Source organism: Gadus morhua, chromosome 13 (genome assembly GCF_902167405.1).
Source record: "Gadus morhua chromosome 13, gadMor3.0, whole genome shotgun sequence".
NCBI classification, from domain to species: domain Eukaryota; kingdom Metazoa; phylum Chordata; class Actinopteri; order Gadiformes; family Gadidae; genus Gadus; species Gadus morhua.
Window position 1 is genome coordinate 14,181,767 of NC_044060.1, and position 22,523 is coordinate 14,204,289.

At 43.5% G+C, this 22,523-nt stretch overlaps 1 protein-coding gene across 1 annotated transcript in view; it reads right to left on the bottom strand.

Annotated features, from left to right (window-relative positions):
* Positions 1-22,523, bottom strand: part of cdh22 (cadherin 22) — a 139,318-nt gene that overhangs the window by 46,889 nt on the left and 69,906 nt on the right. Inside the window, exon 3 of the mRNA XM_030375616.1 lies at positions 14,214-14,508. Within this exon, the coding sequence (XP_030231476.1) occupies positions 14,214-14,508 (295 nt within the window). The remainder of the gene's footprint in view (positions 1-14,213; positions 14,509-22,523) is intronic.

Below are 22,523 nucleotides of genomic sequence, written 5' to 3' on the forward strand. Positions count from 1 at the left end.
AAAGCAATATACACACAGCAGGGACAATGTGGTTTAGTATAAGCACAAGGACACTGTGTGTATGTGTGTGTGTGTGTTTGTGGAAGAATTTGTGTTGGTGTCTATGTAAAACAGTAAAACATACATACATGGTATCATAATGTATGCATGTGTACAACAGTACTAACTCATTTGGGTAATGCTGCGAGAAGGTACTGATTCATCCCCACGTAAAGAATCTTTCACGGATGTTTTGAAGGCTTAAAATACCTTTCCACTAAAGCGTAAAATTGTTGCCTTGACTCCCAAAGCCTGGCAAAGAAGTTGTGCTCACGAGATGAAAAAGGACATCAAATCATTCAACGTTTCCATCTTCAAAGAAGGATAAAAGCACTTGAAATTTTCAACAAACTATTACTGCAGATTACTGGCATTTAGGGATTAATCACTTATTTCCATTGCCAAAACGACGGGGTGTTCAGGCAGCGGTGTTTGGCAAATACCCTTACCAAAAACACAATGTCTGTGGTATGTGTTCAGCTACCTGGGTTCTTTATTCACAAGCCCCCAGCACTTTACACACTAGTCACATATTTGTATTCACTCGGCAATTTTTGTAAAAGCTAGCCCTGAGGTCCAAAAAGCTTAAAAGGCCCAATGTTTCTCTCTGTTTTTAATATTTTCAAAGGTAAAGAACGGTTGACAATTTGCCTTTTTAGCTAATGCTTTGCTTCAAGTAATTATTCCCCAACAACAAAAAAAGAGGAGCGGATGGAAAACAAAAGAACGAGGCTCAATTATACGTGGCGGTGTGCGTCGCTTCTCAAGGACTCGAGTGTCAAGTGTACGTCACTGTCGCGCCACTGGCCCGGGCTATAGGTAATTACTGACAGCTGGTGTTGCCCACCTAAAGGTCACAGCTGTAGCCTTTCTCTGAGCCCTGTCATGCTACCGTCCGGCCACATAATGGCCGTATGCTAATGATGCTAATTAGCGGGAAGTGTCACAGCGCTGTTTGTTTCCTGTCACCCATTGGGGCTCCCAAGGGGCTTGGTGTGGGGAATGGGGGTTGGGGGGTATTCACAAGTAGATTATCATTAAAGCCACCGGGGCCATTATCACGGACAGCTCTGATCGCTATCCCAGCACCGCTGTTGCCAATGGCAGCCGTTTCACCCCCCCGACACACACACACACACACACACAAACACACGCACACACACACCCTTTGTAAGTGGCTGGCTTGTCGGCTAACATGACAGGCAAAAGACGGTAAGCAGGAGGTAGCTAGCCAACGGGGCCAACGCCAAGTAACGATAGCACCACTTGAAGTGCCCCCCCCAGCGGTTTGAGAAAAATTACAGAGTAGGTATTTCATAAAACGCTATTTCATTTATGAATGTATGGATGTATGCATGTGAATATATTTGTTGTCCGCAAACACATTAATGTCGTATGCTTTGATGTCGGTGTGGGGGTGGAGGGGGTGGGGCATCTGCTTTCAACTACCTCATATCTCCCTCAGTTCGTCCAAAAATGGAATAATTGGCTGGTCCGGCGTGGAGGTGGGCTCATACGTCATAAACCACCCATAAAGTCCTAATCTCAGCCAACTATGCAGAGCTACACGGTGGCTGATCCCGAGAAGGGAAACATACGATGCGTGTCAGCGGGAGATCACTCCTGATATGGCGCTCTCATCGCATCGCAAACACGAGGCCAGGAGAGGCTGGCTGTTTTCATTACTGCTCACCAGCGGGCTCCGCACACATTCTGCCTACCTAAGTCGCCCTGGCCCAACGTGCGTCCAGCCAAAAAGCACATTTTCTGTCCACGGGATTACTGTCTTATCTTAATTTTCCCCTGGTTGCAATCAGCGAGACGCTCAGCTGTTCCCAGGGCTGGGAGGGCTGGTGGGAGAACTATATATATGCAAATTGTACTTTATTGTGTTTATATTAATAAAAAAAGGAAGATGAGGAGGATGTGTGGAAGGTTAGGAGGCTGGGGGGGGGGCACTATGCCAGAGAGTTTCCCTGGGAGGATTCATTAATTATCTATTGGCTCAGATGGCAGCTCTCTTCAACTGACTCTGCTTCTGATGGACTTAATGGAGATATCATATATGTACACACACACACACACACACACACACACATGCAAGGACACAAACCCACACAGACAAACGCAGTAATACAATAACAGTTATACTAACAGAAATACAAGGAGGATTTCAGGTCCTGGACCTGGTTTGCATTATCTTTGTTAGTTTAGTTCTAAAAACAAATTACTTTGGGATGAGACAGAAGGAGCAAGGGTGCAATTATTTTGCTGTGTGTAATTATTAACAGCAATAAAGCGGATGGGTGGCTGGGTTGATGAGAATTTTTGTCCAAAAAATATTTGCAATACAACCCATTCACACACCATTTGTCACCACCCAAATCGTTGCCAAGCATTGAAAACAAAATTGAATATAAAAATATCTATATATACCAATGACAAGCTTAGTGCTGTCATAGCTTTCTGTTGCTGACGATTGCTGATGCTATGATGGAAAAGTTTGGTACTAAATAAGACACTAATAGCTCAAGTAATATTGTTTTGACACACATTGACTAGGAACCTGAGACCAACCAAAATGAATCACTGGCAAGCGGCAGGCTTTTGATGTTATGAATATATCCAGGCTAAACAAACAAGTCTTTTTCAATTTCATGTAGTTGATGGTGCTATTCCCAGTATGTGGCAATCTTCCCTTCCCGAATCCCTGCCCACCTGCCACAAGTGTCCACGTCCGCGGCAGCAAAAGGCGCCAACACCACTAACTACCATATAGCAGAACAAAGACACTGGATGTGACACAACAAGCTCCGCAGTGTATGAGCCTGAAGTGTGAACCCACCCCCGTGTTCAGCGCACCCAGCGATGGCCCCTTATTAGCCTGTGTGCAGAACAGCCGTGCTTGAACATAAAAGCCCCTTTAACGGAGGAGGTAACACGTATCATGTCCGCTGATAAGACGATCTAAAACATAAATATATATCAGGAATATATTTCTTCTTTCTTCCTTCTTTCAAGGGGATCAGGTTGGCTTCTTACGCGCTAACCCCTAGCAGGTTAGATTTATGCATGAGCCGGGTTTAATGGCACCAACACAGACTGTCCAAACGGCTTCCCCACCCCATTCCGCCACTCCGGGGGAGACGGTTCAATTACCGAGAGGGGGGCTCGGAGGAGTGTGCCGCCGGCGCACACCAGACACCGGACTGACAGCCCTTTAAGAGGCAGCCTCATAAAAGAGATTTGTGCACGTCTCAGGCACGCGCCACTGTGTGCGTGCTATTGTGTGTGTGTGTGTGTGTGTTGTGTTGTGGTGTGTGTTTGTGTGTGTGTGTGTGTGTGCTTGCGCCGGCCTATTCTAATCTGTAGGACCAAGCAACTCCCTCCCGCATTATGGATCATTTAGTAAAGCCATAAACGCTGAGGTGTTTTCACATGAAAAGTTATTTATCCGCCGCCACCCCCCCCAACCCCCCCAAACATGATTGATTCCTCCCCCCCCCCCCCCCCCCCCTCCATCTCACGCTCTCGTCCATATAAACGCCCCAGCGCAGAGAGGGTTAGAGAGAAAGAGAGGGGGGAGGGAGAGAAAGAGAGGGAGAGAAGTAGAGAGAGAAGAAGAGGGCGAGAGAATGAGACGGACAGACCGAGAGCGACAGAGAGAGCAAGAGAGAGAAAGAGAATGAATTAAAGACGGGGGGATGTGGTGGAGGTTTGAAAAAAGGGGGGGGGGGGGGGGGGGGGGGGGGCAGAGTTATGGGGGCGGCGGGTGGGCCGGTGGGGTTGGGGATTAAGTATAAAAGGAAGACAAAATCTGTGGCGTCATAAAAGCCAATGGCGTGCTTACCAAGATGCCTTATGAGGTCTCTAAGAGGATTTAGACATATTCTCCATCTACCGAGACGCCGGCAATAAATCTGCAGCCCAATTATTCTCTCGACTCGTGGTTGCGCGTTGGCGTGCAGACAAGGCTGTTTGTATAATAGGAAATTGCAGGGACCCACGGCGGGGCCTAAGTCAAGCCATTTAAACTTCCACAAGACAACAAAACTCAATTGAAGCAATCATTGATGAAGGAGAATGACAGGGGTAGGTGGGATCCATAACAGGAATCGATTGATAAACAGCCCCCCCCCGCATCCTCATCTCTCTTCAGGCAGAGGTACACAGCGGTTCTTCCCTAAAAACTCAAGGCATCATCGTCTTGGTCCCTAGGCTGTATGCTTTCTCAGAGGCTCACTGTCTGCAACAGCCACCTGTAGGTTGACATGAACACATGCTCTTGTACAGGGGAGGTGTTGAAGAGGGAGGAGGGTCTCATCGTCCTTCATCTCGTGACATCACTCCCATCATTCACAGAGAAAATGTCTTCCGCTCGTCCCGCTTTCATTTTCAGGATGACACGTGCCAAATTCTGTCTCATCCTGCGACTTGCATGAACAAATGCATGCATGTGCATGCATTTGCACGCACACACACTTTTCAAGCACGCTCTCTCACAAAAAGAGTCAGCCAGACACACACAAACACCATTAAGCATGCATGCAAGACTCACAACGCAGACATTTAATAGTGTGTACACATTCCTCCAAATACACAAGTGCACACAAATACACACACACACACACACACACACACACACACACACACACACACACACACACACACACACACACACACACACACACACACACACACACACACACACACACACACACACACACACACAGGATGACAGCGAAGAATCGATGAGGCCCGACACTGTCATTGACTGTTAATGTTCCTGGTCAGATAAATGGAGGTAGTTGGCAGGGGCTATCGATTATAAGATACACCTGCCCTGTCATATCTCCTCCTCTCTGCTGCTGTTCAGAATGTACTAACCTCCGCTGTTAGCGTGGCTCTCTTAAACGGTGAGTTCAGCAATTTGAAGACTCTCTGGGCACCTCCCTGAACCCCGCGCAGCGTGAAGGACTATTAGTTCCTAAATCCTCAAGTGGCCTCCGTGTCATGAAGATTTAGTGAAAGAATGAGCAAATAGCGCCATCAATTTTCATAGGGGACATGAAGATATATATAAATGCAGAATGGGTGAGGGAGTGGGCTAGGGAGCAAGGCAGAAGTGTTAGAGGAAAGAGAAAATACACTATCTTGGCGATGCCAGAGGTGTGAAGAGCATGGTATCATTCATATCACGACATTGACATGTGCCTGGGATAATAAAATGGGAATATGGAGAAAGCAAAAAATATATATATTTGTTTACATAGCATCCAGTTAGCCTCTTTATACTACCAACAAATCCCAAATGGTAATGGTTATTTATTTACTAAGCACTTTTCGTAACAATGAATTCATATAAAGACTTTCATGGCTTCTTTAAGGGCTTGATCAATTAACAGAGCAACGACAACTGTAATATACCTCTGAAATTGTGAGTGAACCCATTCCAAATAAACCGGTATCTACTAGATACATCTGCAGAGAAGAGAACACACATGTGGATTGCTAAATGGGATTATTTATTCCTTGTTGCCAATTATATCGGCAAAAAGATCTGCACACGCCAACTACTGTACACGCAGGTCCCACTTAATGTTGATCCCAGCATGATTTACACAGATACAACAGAGGGTCTGCCCTTAAGAACCACGCCAGCCCCAGTGCCTCCTCTGTGTTTTTAGTCTGATCACCTGTTGCTTCTCTATCACATCTCAGATCCTTTTAACTCCATTTAAAACATCATATTTGTTTCTCACAAAAACATGTTAAATTTTCAGCAGACTCGATTTGCTGTAAAATATCACGGGTAACCAAAAATATCCTCAAGCTTGCCTGCATGACTATGAGGTTTCCGCGTGTGTGTGCGTACTCGCGTGAGGGCATGTGCATGAGTGGGAGTGCAAGGGTAATGTGTGTTTTACTCAAGAGGTAAAAAGCTCTGTGTGTATAAAATAATAAAAACTGAATCTCGACTCCAACATGGTCACTGAGCTTGCCATTATTTGTTTAAGAGATAAAAGTGGTCAGTTTATAACTGCTGCTAAATTTATCTTGACTCTTCTGCGTCCCTGGTGCTTTGCTCCTCTGTTTTTAAATTCAACAGACCTTCAGGTATCAGATTGTCTTAAAACTACCGTCACATTTCAAGTACTTAGTGGGCCCCATGCCATTTGGTTTATACATTACTGTTTGTCTTGCCTGCTCCCAGATTGCCTCAGAGTATAGTTGATGGATAATGGTGAGGGATTATAAAGGGATTAAACTTTGTTATCATTCTACAATGGTCTTTGTTGTTGTTGTATGTTTTATTGCCTTGGTGGTTTATCAGTCAGTGTTATCTGTGCATCTGTTGAGGGGCAAAGGGGATTGAGACAAAGAAGGTGTGCCAAAATATCTGAATTTCTGCAGTATTCTTTCCAGTCTGGCAGTATACTTGGAACAGAACTACATTGCCAACCACAGTGTCGCCGTTAATACCACATTGACATAAACCATGTTTGCTACATCTCTGCCCATACTTGGAGATCGTGAAACATGTCGTGTATATAAATTGGTATGTATGTAGCCCTACATGCACATATCAAGCTGGTATCTCCAGTAAACTCCCTCTACGTCTAATCAGGGGGTTGTGAAAACATTGTGCTTTATTTGTAATCAGAAGACTATCAATAGATACAATTCAAATTCATAAAAGTTTGCAGCATCTAGATATAATATCCACTGTAAACATGGCCTATGAGAAGTTGTTTTCTTTGCTTGCATTATCAAAAATGTTAAATCAGTATTTTGTGTGTGTGGCCAATGCAGAGAATAAAAAATGACATACTTCTGCGTAGCCTTTACTTTGTTCCTTAGCCTGGCTGGGAGCACTTATCCCTCCCCGGTACGAGCTGCCAAGCTGCCCCACCTCGGCTAGGTCCACCCGTTATCCTGCCTTCATCCAAATGGCCTCAACGGATACACTATTCACTTAAAGCCCAGCCCAGTGGGTCGTTTTATTTGTAAGGCCAAGGCTGAATATGTTTGCAAGGTTGAAGAGAAAGGCCTCTTGCTTCTAAATGGACGGACCCTAAAGCTTCTAATATCGATAAGAGGCAACATTAGCATTTAATAATGAATATAGGGAATGATTTACGCTGGTGTTGAAAAACATAGAAAATGAATAGGATGGTTCATGTTAAAAAACAAAGAGTGTATGCCATTGCTGGTTGGCTGAATAATGCGGTTGAAGGGTTTAAAGAGGATGAGTCCTTTAGGTAGAAGATAATCTAGCATATTTATCATGACATGCATGTCCATCACTCAATCAATCAAAGCTAGCAGCATTAGACCTCTGGCTTGCTATCAGCCTACTACCCAGAATGGTCGACCCACCAGCCTTGAATAGGCAAACCACAGAAATTACCTGAACCTAACCATGAGACAGGATAATCAACTAGGGGTGGGTGAGAATATTCAAATATTTGTTTACGAGGATCAAATTCAGTTTTGATATTTGGTTATGTATGCCCAGAAAAACAATATACGCAATACACAAACCTCAATATTGATATGTATGGATACAACCAGCACAAACAGCACCTGTACACTAATGGATACGGACAGCGAGAGTCTGACATCATTCAACAGTGCATTGTGTAAGTTACGTTGCTAGTTAGAGTGTTGGAGTGTCTGCCTATTCTGTTGGTAAATAGGCTAATGTCCAAGTCCCAAAAGGTTCAACCTGAGCACACTCCAAGAAAATAACAGACCAATGAAATCGAGGGCTAGGGCCACTGCAGATGTGCTGAATAGAGCTGATGAACGCTATAGGGGAGTGACTCCATTCAGAGAATCACAGAGGCAAGCTTCGATTTAGAAACATACTGGAGGAAAAATGTGGTTCTAAGGGGAAACATGATAAAACATATATATAAATGAACACATATGAGCAATTGCATGTTAAACACTCATACATTAGCCATTACACCCGTCTATGAAGGTTTGAACATTTGGAGCTATCTATAGCTCTATAGGTAGTGCAATAGTAAAATAAGTAAATAACAAGTACTCTGCCCATCAATGACCTAGTGTTTTCAACCCGTAGTATGCATACCACTGGTGGAACGGGAGGTTCCTGCAGGTGGTACCTGGGTTTTTATTCTTCAAATATACATTTTTATTCATGTTTTGAGTGTTTATTTGCAATGTTTTGTGTGCTAAATAAACATGCTGAGTGAAGCAGCATTGCCGACTGTTTCTTTCCCTTTGTCCATGACCTTTCTCCATTAATAATTGTGTTGAAAGGGGAAGCTGGCACTCTTTGCTCAGCCACTGAATGTGTATTTATACATTTGTTACCCTTTGTACATGAGGTGGTCCGCGAAAGGATTTGATGACAACTACGTTTCAAAATGTCTACAATGGGAATAGCATTAAATGCACAGTTTAGAAGTGTATCCTGCTAGCTGTATGAAAAGTAGGACAAAAACTGTGTGACCAGACCAGCTCCGTTGCTGGTTTATACGACGTGTGTGAATGGCGGTATCTTTGGCGGCCGAAAGAAAAGCACATACAAAACGAGTACTCACTGAGATTTGAACAGTGTATTCGATATAAATGTTTTAGTGTTTCCTGCATCCCTGGAACACATTTGTTGCTTTTGTTTCTTGCTCAGCACTGTGACGTTCTTACCACGAATGAAGCCGTGCTCAAAGTCTCGGAGGGACAGCCAATCCCCTGCACATAGAAGACATGATTCAATACTGCAGCGCTGTTGTCCTTTTTAGTCAAGTAAAATGTTTTTTTTCCCCCCCAAACTCACAGTTACGGAGTCGCCTACTGTGAAAGCTAGCTGCTTTTTTTCTTCCTTTCAAGGAAGAGCTTACTGACAAGGCTGACCCGACAAAGCGACAGAAGCAACATCGAATGATATGCAAACAAATGTTATTTTTCCTCTTCGGTCGTGGGTGTTGAGCACAGACGGAGAAACAAACAAGGCTGGAAGTTATATCCATACCTGGAAGGTATGGATATAACCACCCCACGGCGGGCATAGCTGATTGCTTACCCTGTTATAATGATTGACCGCATAACAGTTTTTTCCCTCCACAGCGGCTCAGCGGAGTGAGCACGGTCGGCCGTTGCTAACGGCTAACGCAAGCTAATCCTGCTTGGTTACAATGATGACGATGATGAAAAAAGGCAAGTCTGGGGCCTTGCATCACATGCTTGTCTCCCTGCATTATGTGTCCATCAGTGTCCGCGTAATCATGGAGAACAACTGTGTGACATTGATTTGATCTCTGGAACAGAATGCCACATGGTAGCACCACCACCACCACCTCAAGCAGTACCGACGCAGCAGAAACCGCTGCTGGCTAGCAAAATGATTAAATGCGTTCATGCTTTTTTGCTCTAAGTGATACTGCTAAGTGTCAAAACGAGTGTTTGGGGAGTTTAATCTTAGGAATGAACACTATTGACGTGTCATAATAACCTCCCCGCAAAGACATTTCTTAACTATTTCAACAATGACAGTGTCGACGTGGTATGCCGCATTGGTCTAAATATGGATCCAGTTAACTCTGGTGCTCGTCTTTCTGCCTGGAGTCTCGTTATTATGTCTTCTGAATTAATAACTGTTGCGATATTATGCAGTTAGGATAGGGCAAAATCCATATTCCTCTTATGTTTGGAATTGGGCAGCTTGTATTCATGTAGCTTGGATTAAAGACATAGAAATGTAAAAAACAATCTATCCAAAATACATGCAATCCATTTGCGCACATTTGTTCTTAAAAGCCTTCTTTACTGTAATAGAATAATATGCTACATTAAATACTTTCATATCTTACATGTTCTTTCACAATTGCATGGGGTAGTGGGTGACATATGTGTACAAGACACATGATAATCAAATGAAAACATTAATTCATTAGTCATTCATTTAACAGCCTATGGAACCAACCTGATGTCATATTGTGCACCATGGGGAGAGTTCATACATATTCAACTAATATTCATGTGAGGAGGAAATAGTCGTGGGTAGGCATAAAGCAAAAGAGCAGGAAAAGTCTATTCCAAATGAGTGTGACGCAGCCCACATAGCTGTCTCCTACTTTTGATCAACACAATTAAGTGCAAACGGAAGGCCATGGTCGATAGTTCATTGGAAGGTTGCTCTGTACTGAGCATTTAGAATTATCAAACTGCCTCAAACAGAGCAAAGCATCTTCACTTAGAACTCCTCGCCTCAGTCTCTAACACCTTGAGAATGTTCCTGTACACACAGAATAACAACTTGGATTTGTTCTTTGTGAGCCTTATTGGAGAAGATGACCCGGCCAGGTCAGTTCGTATGTGCCTAGCGGTGTTGGACCAAACAAAGATATAGCTAGGCTGCTAAATACAAGTTTGAAATAGAATGGATGCTGACGGCTTGCCAACTGCTAGTTTTGGCTGTTTCAGACTACACGATTCTCAGATATTCCTCCACGATTTAACATGTCACACTATGCGATCAAAGAGCCAGGAAATCGGGCCTTGTCTTGTCGGAAAATTGGCCACATTACAAGATTCGAGGGTGCGATGCTCTAGGATCTTTAGGCCCTGTCCACACTAACCCGGGTAAATATAAAAACGCATATACGCAATGAAAACGATCTCGTCCACACTATTGTTTTCATATCTATTTCGGAATGTTTTGCATCCACTTTCCACACTGAAATGATTTTCATAAACAGTTGTTGTCAGGGTATCGTGACTCTCTGTTTATATTACAGGCGCGTGATCAGCTGTGATAGTTGCAGTTGATCAGCTGGCTAATAATTTTCACTCACAAGCAAAAATATGGCTCAAGCCAAAAGTACAAAGGCAAGTTTTCTTTATATCGTTCACGATACAGGCAGAATCAAAGTGTAAATAACAATGGATTCCGAGTTCCTATACTAGGCATTATGATGGCGGTCCTCTGCGTAGTGCAGTGAAGTCTAGTTAGTAGAGATGCGCGGATGAGCTGTAATGTCATTCCGATTTTGAGTTGCGTATTCCTTGTCCCGACAAAAGCCTGTCGGCTCGCTAAAATTTCCAACCACTATGAAATGTCCCCTGTTGTCAGCAAACATAGCCAACGTGGTCTTATTATAGCCCGATCATTAACTAAAAGCCACATAGAAAGATTAAAGCATCCAGCATATGATTTCAACAATGTGTGAGGGCATACGCAGCAGGGATGATCTCACAGTGGAATGCCAAACCAGCGGACGAGCGCTGGGCGGAGATATCATAAGCAGGGAGATTATAGAAAAATATAATGTCAAATTTGTCATTTTGACGTTTGTCTAGTCAATATGTTAACCTACTTATTATATATTTATTTAATTCAACCTCGACCCGCCCGCAATTCCTCCAAATACTTTTTTTCACGCAATCCTCTACCCAACCTGTGGATTATCCATGGTGTCCGCTGGTATGACCGCCAACCGCACATCACTACTAGTCTTTACTTAACTAGATAGTTCTTTACGAGTTGGTAAACACTGGCCGTGAGCTCCAGCTGTTCGCGGATTCCCTCCATGTCAACAATGGATACGTCATGCGATTCCCCCAAATTTCTGGCATGCCAAACTTTCGTCGTGCTGTTTTCGAATGCCGCAGACGGAAAAAATCGCAGATCGTAAGCATGTCACATTACAAGACCTCGTCTTGTCGCCGTCTTTTCAAAATCGTGTACGACTCGCAAATTTGTCTGCTGAACCAGCCAGGCTCATGGCTGATTTACGTCTCAACATAGACAATGTCAACAGTAAACCACGGATCTAAACCTGAGAAACCCTTTAAGGCCGATACTAACACTTTTAAAACACCAAAAAAATGTTTTTGGATTAACTGGCACTTTGAGAACAGCGTCACATTTAAGGCACAGCATGACTGCACCCCAAATAGTCGATAGGGAGTATGTTGAACGAAAAAAAGTCAAACAGAATAGTTCCAAACAACTTCAAACACCTTTCAAAGCCAGTTAGCAAGAACAAGGGGCTGTATTTATTGCCCTAGCCCAGGGAGGTTTGTGGATGGACGGGGGAATACAAAATAGGTTTATGGGCATTGCTTATGTGGCCCATGACCCTGAGATATTCAAGTGTCTTATTACACTCTATTTTATTGAGCTCTTTAATAAAAAATAACAATTATAATGCTGCAGGGAAGAAGCGACACGTGCGTCTTGTTGATAAACAATTAAACTGAGTGGGAACTGTGTGTTTAATTTAATTTTGGCCAACATCACTAAGCAGTTGTGATGCACTGTCTACGGGTTTGTAAAGCACTCATATCCAAGTAAGGGACACTAAGTAAGGGTACAACTCATTGGCTAAAAGGGCTGTGATTAGCCAACACTCATTTTAGATTACTTTCTTCAAAGAACTGTTCTATTTTGGCTATTTTCTTTCCCTCACCCTTCTCTCTAAATGTTTTACCCTTTATCTTATGTCTTTCTCCCTTTTTTGCCTTCTTTCCTTTTTCTTTGTCAACTCTTGCAAACCAGTGTTGGATTATGCTGAGGAAGCAGGAATTAATTTGAACAAGACGTGAGCAGCAAAGAGGTGCTCAATTCATCACCCTCCCTGGTGTCACTCACACAACAGTGCTCCCATGCACCCACACACACACTCTCACATCCCTCTGTCTCACCAATATACTCTCTCTCACAACAACACACACACACACACACACACACACACACACACACACACACACACACACACACACACACACACACACACACACACACACACACACACACACACACACACACATGCCCGATACAAACAAATGCAAACATCCAAATGAAGGATTTCAGTATGGCATTGTGGTGAAGGGCTTGACAGCCAAACTGGGGTTTTGGGAACATAACTCCTGTGCAAAGGTGTTTCAAAGACATAATGCCATGCTCAGAATTATTTTGGCACCTGCTTAGAAAAGTATCTTTTCCAATTCACTGACAAGTTCAGAAATAGGCAAATGCATTAAACGTTAAAATGATGTGTGCTTAAAGTGATATGAATCAATAACTATGCAATTGTTATAGGGCTGGAGGTTTTTGCCGGCTTCTATAATTGAAACGGAGTAATTAATCAGAACATTTATAAGCAACTCAGGAATTTAAAACTATAAATAACACAGGTGTCATTCCATTCCAACACAAAGGCACAAGGAAATCAATTACCTTGTAATTGATATACCTTGCAATTACCTTGTGCGGTTATCTAAAAAAACTAAATGGTCTAAAACAACCTGAATAAAAGTCTGTTGTGGTGTTGTGTTCCGTGTGTGTGTTTCATTTCTCCGTTGTGAACGTAGAATGATGTGGCTGCTTTGGCTGAGGCACAACCTTGAAATCCAAACTGACGCCAGCCTGTGAGATTCCCACCATGCTAACACACCTCCAGCGGCAGACCAAGAGTGCTTTCTCTTTCCTCGTTTTTAACTGATTTTCATTTGCGAGCGCCGCAGCTTTGCTCATTAATCCTCTCTTTCATATTTGCCCCTAAAAGATGATTGGTAGGGACGACGAGACCACAATACTCATCAGTAGAGAGCAAAAGACCCAACCCCCTTTTCTCCCCACTAGCTCCTACTCCTCCGCTTCCTCTCTGTCTCTCCACTTCATTCAGCGGTGGCTCAAGACCGCGCCGCTCCTTATTCTTTCCCTTTCATCCTGAATTCCCCCTCTCTTATCAGCCCTTTTCATCTCTGTCTACCTTCTCTCTAGGCTCTCTTCTCTTCCCTTCCTGTATTTTCTTTTTTTTGTGACACTTGGGAGGGATTTTAGCATATTGCCTTGTTTTGTGTCTTTACCCCTTGGTTATCAACGATAACGATTTATATATTCTTTTTTATTGAATGTGCTGATGAAAATGTTTTATAAATATACAGGTCAAAGAAAAAGTGACGTAAACCATGGCAATATTGATATCAATATTAATCATATTTCTACATATTCTTTTTAATGGGAAAATGGGGCTTCATTTATATTTTTGAAATAACCAGAAAGACAAATCGTTTCAAAAGAAAGTCGGAAACTAGATCTGAGAAAAGAATAACATCTACACCTTCATCCAACAGTTCAGACGACGATCCCTTTTCATGGAATTGCCTCCTGAAACCCTTCCCACGTTCTCACGTACCTATGGGCGACAGCTCCGCCACGCTGCCTATATAAGGCCCTTCCAGGAACTTGGGCTCGCTGTCGTTGATGTCCTGCACCTTGATGACAAACTCAGACTCGGGCTCCAGCGGGTCGCTGGACAGCCGGTCCAGCGCCTGGGCCCTCAGGGTGTAGAAGGCCTTCTCCTCCCGGTCCAGGCGCTCCGTGGCGTGGATGTCTCCCGTGAGCTCGTCGATGATGAAGATGGTGCCCGCCCCCTCGCCGGAGATGGTGTACTTGATGGTTCCCTCGCCTTCGTCCGAGTCCGTGTGGATCTGGAACCAGACACACACCATACGTGAGTGGAATGCTTACATGCCTTCACTCATCCCTCTGCATCATAGAATGTCAATCAAAATGGATATTAGCCATTGGGGGACACATTTTGTGGGTGTAGATTTCCGTTTTGCAACCAGCAGCAGAAAGAATCTATTTATCCATTGAATTGACGCCTCACACTTTTTTATGGCAAAGCTAATTTCTATGAAGTCTTTCAGAATTTTTTACTGAAAGTTATTATACTGTTTTGTTAAATACTCAATTCTGATAGGTCAATTTAAGCATTGAGCAGTCTGTTATTTCATTTGAACAGCACCGTTGCTATGGACAGTATTTTTTGTATCACGATATTTATGTCATTTGCATTTTGTATCACGATAATTATGTCCCATTTCTTCCCATTCATGTGAATATCGGTGGATCCATTTCCTGCAAACTGCCTAAAGGCTGTTGGGGGAACTACATGCCTTTCCGCCTGAGACTAACAAAAAGATTCTCGATTTGCACTCTTTTCATTTCAATATTTACCCAAACACACCAACACAAAGTAATGTTTGTTTTGTGACCGACAGATATAGAGGTATATAGAGATAGGGTGGGTAGTCTACAGTGACTTTGGGTCTTGGATTCCCAGTCAAAAGATTCAGCGAACAAAATCCAAAGTCCACCGCCCTCCTGTAGGGATCCTTGAGCGAAAATCTGTAAACCCCGACCTACCCCCGATCTAAATCTAAACTTCACTAGATAGAGAGGTACAAAGTGAATGGAGCAATAATTCTGCCATTTCCTCCACTACACTTCTCCCCCGGCAACATCCAGTGTTCAGCTCTCCCAGTCCACCCTGTCATCGTCTCATCCCGCCTCCAGTTCCCATGGTGATTTACAAGGCATCGCTACCTGCTTGTCCTTTGCAGGAAATGACGCCTAAATGAGATGATCAAAGTCATCTCCGAGAGTGTTGGATCTGGCGGGGATGAGAAGTGAACTTAAAGAGCCCTTATAAATCAGAGGCGTCCGTTCTCCGCTAATGTGATGAGAAGCTATCTCACTGGCCGTCCCGTGCACCGGCCTCCCCCTTTGGCTCTTCGGAAAGTACATGCAGTGTCTCCCCACCCTATCTCTCTCTTTATGTCTCTCTCAAACACACCTTATACGGGGCATTATCATTCAGCTGTCCGTGCACCATAACGGTGGTTCAATCTACTGAGCAGGCCAGGGGAGAGGGAAGGGGAGAATCTGGCCGGCCTGGTTGGTTAATATTTAATGAGGCCTTAATTAAATACAGGGTTCTATCATCTTCGAGGGGGGGCTTTCATTAAGTATTTGTCGTAGAGAAAGGAAAGATGCAGAATAACGCTATGACTTGGCCTTTTATTGCCAGATACAACCAATGTAACCCCCACCCATTTATTCTCCAGTAGGGTATACTTTCAAAGCCATTCTCCCTTCATTTTAAATCCTCCCCAAGACAAATAGACGGACAGAAGAATATACACTTTGGCGGTATTAATATTTCAGTGATAATAAAATACGTTCCAATGCCCCAAATAGACAGGGGGGGAGAGAGAGAGAGAGAGAGAGAGAGAGAGAGAGAGAGAGAGAGAGAGAGAGAGAGAGAGAGAGAGAGAGAGAGAGAGAGAGGAGAGGGATAGGGGGGAGTGGAGGGTAATAAAGAGAGAGACAGGCGAGAGAGAAATTCTCCAATAAAAGTGCACAGGAATATTCCAGCAGACATGTAGCAGCTCTGAGGCTGTCTACTGCTACCTCTCGGTTGCATCAGGAGCTGAAACATTTGTGTAAGACACGGCCTCTGGCGTTGGTTCTATTTGGTTGAGTACTATGCATGTCCATATGCTCAACCTGCCCTTCTATGCCCTTTGTGGTATTCCACTCCACCCCTGATATACCCTCGTTGAAGCCTTACACATCCCAGTGTTTCTGGTTCGAAGGTTACACACACAGACATACACAAGCACATGTACACACACACAGACATACATTCAAACACATCTAAAGATGCAGGCACATAGGTTTACCTAAGCACAAATACGTGGATTGACGCAAAGCACGCGTACATTCAATAACACTCGCACACGCATGCACGCACGCACGCACACACGCACACACGCACACACACACACGTTTGTGCAGAATGTCGTGACCTAGAAAACAAGACGTTAAGCAGTCCAAACCTTTTCTGGGTCTTTTTTTCTTTCAAAATAAACATGCTGACTTTAATATTGCTGACAAACGTGAAAATTTGGTGAAAGGGTATGCCCCCTTATATATGAAAGGTCGATGCATTAATGCTCACTAGTAATCTGGATATCTTAAGTTAACAAATAAAATAATAGACCTCATAAAGATCTGCCAACAGGGTGTGATGGGTTTTGATTGACGCTCTGTTTCTCTCTTGTGGGGAAAATGGCCAACTGGTTTGGAGTTTGTGAGTGAGAGTGTGTCTGGGAAGAATGTGAGGCTGTTTCTCTGCTTGATGAAAATGATGGCTGTTTCACTCTCACCTGGAGTCCGCTTGCTCCCTCTGATCCCATTTTTGTAAGGTCAATTATAAATGGACTTACATTTGGTTGGGTTCAGTGCTTTAAATGTGTAGCCCCTCATTGGACGGATACTAACCTTTTCTACCTACTAGGGAGGTAACTATAGCTCCCTTGTGGAAGAGGGGAATCGTAGAAAAGGCTAAATTAGACTCAGTGGTGACAGTGTGGCATGTAGTTCAGCATATTCTATAAGGGCATTCAATGCGTTTCAATGCTTTATTCATCATATATATATATATATATATATATATATCTGTATATATATACATGAATATAGATATATAGTGTTACAAGATCTAATACAACAAGTGGTGGAAACCTATTAATTGTGTGGTACTGACAAGAGCTGTTGGCAATTTCTATTGGGTCTCTTCAACATCTCTTCCATATCTTTGATCCAGCTTGCTGGTTCCTGGCAAGGTCATATGTCTTTAAATATAACAGAATCGTACCAGATGTACCCACTGGTACAGTTTGCAACACAGAGAGATCTTCAACACTTCATTCCATTCTCTGTGAGCTCTGTTGCCATGCATTATATAACAACTACACAAGCATTGAAGTATGCAAGGGGTGACACGAGGCCCCTTCAGTGGTTGACCTTTAAAACGTGTCAATGGTTTGCACTGGAACAGAATGAAGCATCTGCACAATGTTGACGGTGCCAATTATATAGACAACGACACGTACATACAGGGACACAGTAAACGAAATACCAAAATGATGGAAATTGTGCAAACATTTATTTTACGTCTCAGAGTGTAGGTGTTGTTGTTGTTGCTGTTCACCACATGGGGTAGTGAGCAGAAATGGAGACCAATAAGAATGTGCTGAAAAAACCACAGGGTGCTTCATAGATGCTTTTTTTTCGAGCTGATTTTTTTTTTAGTGAAGCATGCAGGACACTACTTGGCGTCTTGTTATATGCTAAGCGTTTTTAGTGTTAGAGCTCATAGGTAGCCTCAACTACCACGTTTAGCTTAAGCATTACATGTATTTCCGTCTCACCCACTACTCATTGGGTGACCCCTAAACCAGGCTACAAAGACACATGCACATAGTTGATGAGGTCCACTCACATTTCCAGCCTACCTCACTGTAAGCACCATTGTGTTTCATCAGCTCCCAGCAAATGTGAGAAACCCTATTTTCCTTACATGATGATGACTGATAAAGAGAGACATCCTTTTCTCCCTAGTTCTGTGTATATTTCTAACCTCTGCCTAGGTCTCAAACAGGAGGAGGGGGGATTGATCCTCCTTAAGGCGGTGGAAGCGGCCCGTATCCCCCCTCTGATGTGTTAAAGTGTTAACAAGGTGGCTCTATCAGAGAGAGAGAGAGAGAGAGAGAGAGAGAGAAAGAGAGAAAGAGAGAAAGAGAGAGAGGGAGAGAGGGAGAGAGAGAGAGAGAGAGAGAGAGGTTTCAGGGACGGAGATGCGGCAGGGGGAGCGTGGTGCCGAGCAGTAGTGAGACTTCACACCGAGATGGGCAGCCATGGAAATGGAAGCAGAAGAGACAGATGTCAAATGGTCGAGAAGTGAAACGAGAGAGTGCCAGCAGGGCAGTGGGAGCCAACTGAGAGGCTCGAGAAAAAAAGGAAACGTATAGGACTAGATATGGGGACACAAAAAAAATACATTTAGTACAGAAAGTAAAGTCAGAAAAGTAGAAAAATGAAAGAAATGGGTGCATGGGGAAAGAAGAAGAAGGGAACAACAATGCAAATGCAAAAGGAGGATGAAGAGAAGGCATTGAGTGTGTGAGTTAAGAACATGACTAAAATAACCCGCCACCGCAACCTGGATTGCCTTTCATCTCCCCAAGAGGAAATGCGGTTGGCTGAAACACCATGTCGGACAGCCTCGTCGCATCCTCTCTCCCCTCCCGAAACCGCTCTGTGCCCATTCGCAGACTGCAGCGTGACGTCACACCTAATAGACCTACATCTACATCGCCTATAGAAGGAGGAAGCATGACTGGGTGGCTGTTTCTGGGGGGTGTGATGTGACACTGTTGCACACTCATGCGGGAGCATGCAGACCTGCTGACGTGTGCAGGCGTGTACACGAAGGCATTCACTTTCAAAGTGCCATGAGGATGACTCATGCTTGCCCGCACACACACACACAAACACACACACACACACTCATTACGCTATTTAGAATATAATGTCTGGTTGCTGCAACAACATGTGCAACCTCCCTGTGAATCTTCATGATATACTGCAGTCAATATATTATTCACAGTAAAGCCTTTACATGCTGCATCTCAGAGCAGCTATAATCAACCCAGAAGTATCATATTTAGCATTAAGTTTCATCATTGAGACACATAAAGATACGGCATTATCGTAAGCCATAGAGGCTGGGTTTCCTGCCATCAAAACCCTGTTGTGACAGTCGGGATGTGAGTGCAATAAACAGAAGCATGGGTACGCCTTGAAAATAATCAACGCAGCTGTTTCCTCAATGATTTTCAACATAGAATGAGGACATCCATCTGTCCTAGAACACATTCATTCAGGTCTGAAAGGTGGAATAATACAGCGACAGGAAAAAAAGAAAAAACACAGAGGTGCACAAACCTACGACACAATGCAGACTCTGTCAATCTCCGGAGATTCTCCACACACGTGTACACACAGATGCATACCCACAAGCTCTCTCACTCACACACACACACACACACACACACACACACACACACACACACACACACACACACACACACACACACACACACACACACACACACACACACACACACACACACACACACACACACACACAACCAAAACAAAGCACATTCAGAGAGTACAAAGTAGCAACACAACAGGAGCCTTTTGTCTGGAGTTCTGCCATGCAAGAAAAAAAGACCAAAACTGTATAAATAGCAGATTACCACCCCTTGGTCTTAAAGGAAAAACACAGGCTTCAACACTTTGATATTGTTAAGATGTTCCTATTGTCCATGTATAATGCCTAACAGGTCCTCTGTTGTGTAATAATTTGTTATATCACAACATTTATGTGTGTTCTGCATTTACAGAACATTCTTAGCCGTTCTTCTATTCCTAGTACTCAAATAATAAAAGGAAAATACAAAAACTTGGCCGTGTTGTCCACATACGAGATAAGAATAACAAGGGAGAACTGGTTTGTATTGGCTACGACGGGAATTACATGCATAGAAACAGATACCGATTTTTTTGGGCAAGATTAAGGGCTACAGCCCTGCACCCTATTTTCTGTGAATACGTTATCACAATCAAGTATCCTCAAAATTCACTGTCAAAATTCAGGCGCTGATTATCGTGAGCCCCTCAGTTAACTTTGGTGATTGTGATTGACATGTGTGCTGTATTACACATGTGGCAACCCAACTCAATGTGTGAAGAGAATCAATAAACATCTGCTGACGGGATAGAGTGTGGCGCAGCATGTGAACATGGCAGGTGAATTACAAAGTGTATTTATAGGATGATACCGGTCTGGGTAGGTAACGGAGGATTTAGTGAGGCATGGAGAGACGGTTTCCATGGCTTAATCACGCTTTTCTTTAATTTTTCACAGCAGTAAAGTGAGTTTTATAATGTTAAGATGGCCATCACTTTTAAATGCCTTGATAAAAGGAATCACAATGTACATATTATTTTTCAGCAAAAAATGCATATCCATAGCGTTAGCTCAAGGGAGCATCATCAATTACAAGATGAAAAAATAAAATACATAAATTCACCCAAAAGTAAATCAATCATTTCACTGCCTCCATAATAGATAATATTGGGTGATTCACGGTTGTCTTGTCATTTGAAGAAATAAAAAGGCTGGGGGCCATGCTGTCTATCTCCACAATTTACCGGAGTTCAATGACATGTGGATAAACCTGTTTGCATCTCAGAAAGAATGCGGTCCAAGAAGCCCTCTATACATTTGGTGAGCAGAGGTATAAAATTGTTGTTTTTGCTCTGGCCCCCAACTTCAGCCCTACCTGCCACTGAGAACGAATATAGTTATTCTGGGTAAGGCTGGAAAGAAATAAAACACTGGACTTTCACAGGTCTAGTTAGGCGAGTGAAAAATCATGAAAATGTACCACCTTACACATATTGGAAAATAACCTCTAGAATAAAGTTATAAAACATTTTATAACAGTGTGACCATGTTTCAGCCTGCAATATTGCTATGAGTAGAAAAACGTAACTGCCACTTAGGCGAGTACATTCATTTTTATGTAATCTATTTTCCCTAGTCCATATGCAATCATTTACAGCCTTCCATATAAGTACAGGGCGGAAATATTCCAACATTATTTGAGCTGTCCTACGAAGCCCATAAGGATTCATTAGGGTAAATGTAGTGAACCAAACAGCTAGCTCATTGCTCTGTGAGTGACCATGTTAGGGCTAAATCATATTTCATTAGCAGAGTAATGGCGGCCCGTGTGTGGCTGACAGGCTTGGCAAGTTTGCTGAGTTGAGGCAAAATATTAATCTGAAAGTAGCTTGTTGTAAACGACCGAAGCCGGTAGGGAGGCTCAACGGCTGTATTTAATCCTCTATTGCTCTAATTAAAGTCTTAATATCAGCAGGCCAGCGGTGGCAGGGCAAACACGCGCACATGCACACGCTCACACATGCACACGTACAGACACACACAAACAAATACGCACGAGCGTTCACACACATACATGGACGTACATGCATACACACAAAAACACGCATATGCACACATAAACGCACAAACACGCGTACTGAGACACATGCTTTAGCACATTTAAATACAATTCCAAGAAGCTCAGATGATAATATGGGCTACCAATAGTTTTGAAAGCGATATTCCCTACCCTTTTCCAAACACAAACACACACAAACATACACACTAAGACGCACAAACACATTCAGAAAAACAGAACCCCCCTATTGCCATTCTAGTGTTTCCCATTCACCCTCTCCTGTAATGAATCCCCTATTAACACCCCAGCTCTGACAACCCATCTGTGTTTCACTAGCCGCTCTCCCCCGTAATCCCTCCCATTCACCCTACTCTACGTTCATCCTCGTCCTATCAAATCCATTTATTTTCCACTGTTTTCATTTCTCATTGACCTCCCCTTCCCCTTCCTCTGAAACTCTGCATCTGTGTGGGACACGGGGGCCGCCTGAGGTCCAGCAGCAGACGTAGACCTGACCCATAAGCAAATGGAATGGAGGGGGGGTGTCATGACAACCCTTCTTAACCTAGGAGTGCCCTCTAAGATGTGTCCCATCCCCCCCCCCCCCCCCCCCCCCCCCCTCGGAAAATAAGAAAAGGAAAACATGCCATGGGAAAATTCAGCCATGGTTTTTTGTCTTAATTTGACGCTCACTTACGCTGTAGCGAAAATATGTTCTACCATGCTGGGACCCATGTGTGCTCAACAGTTTGTAGTTTAGTTGGCCGTATCTCCTA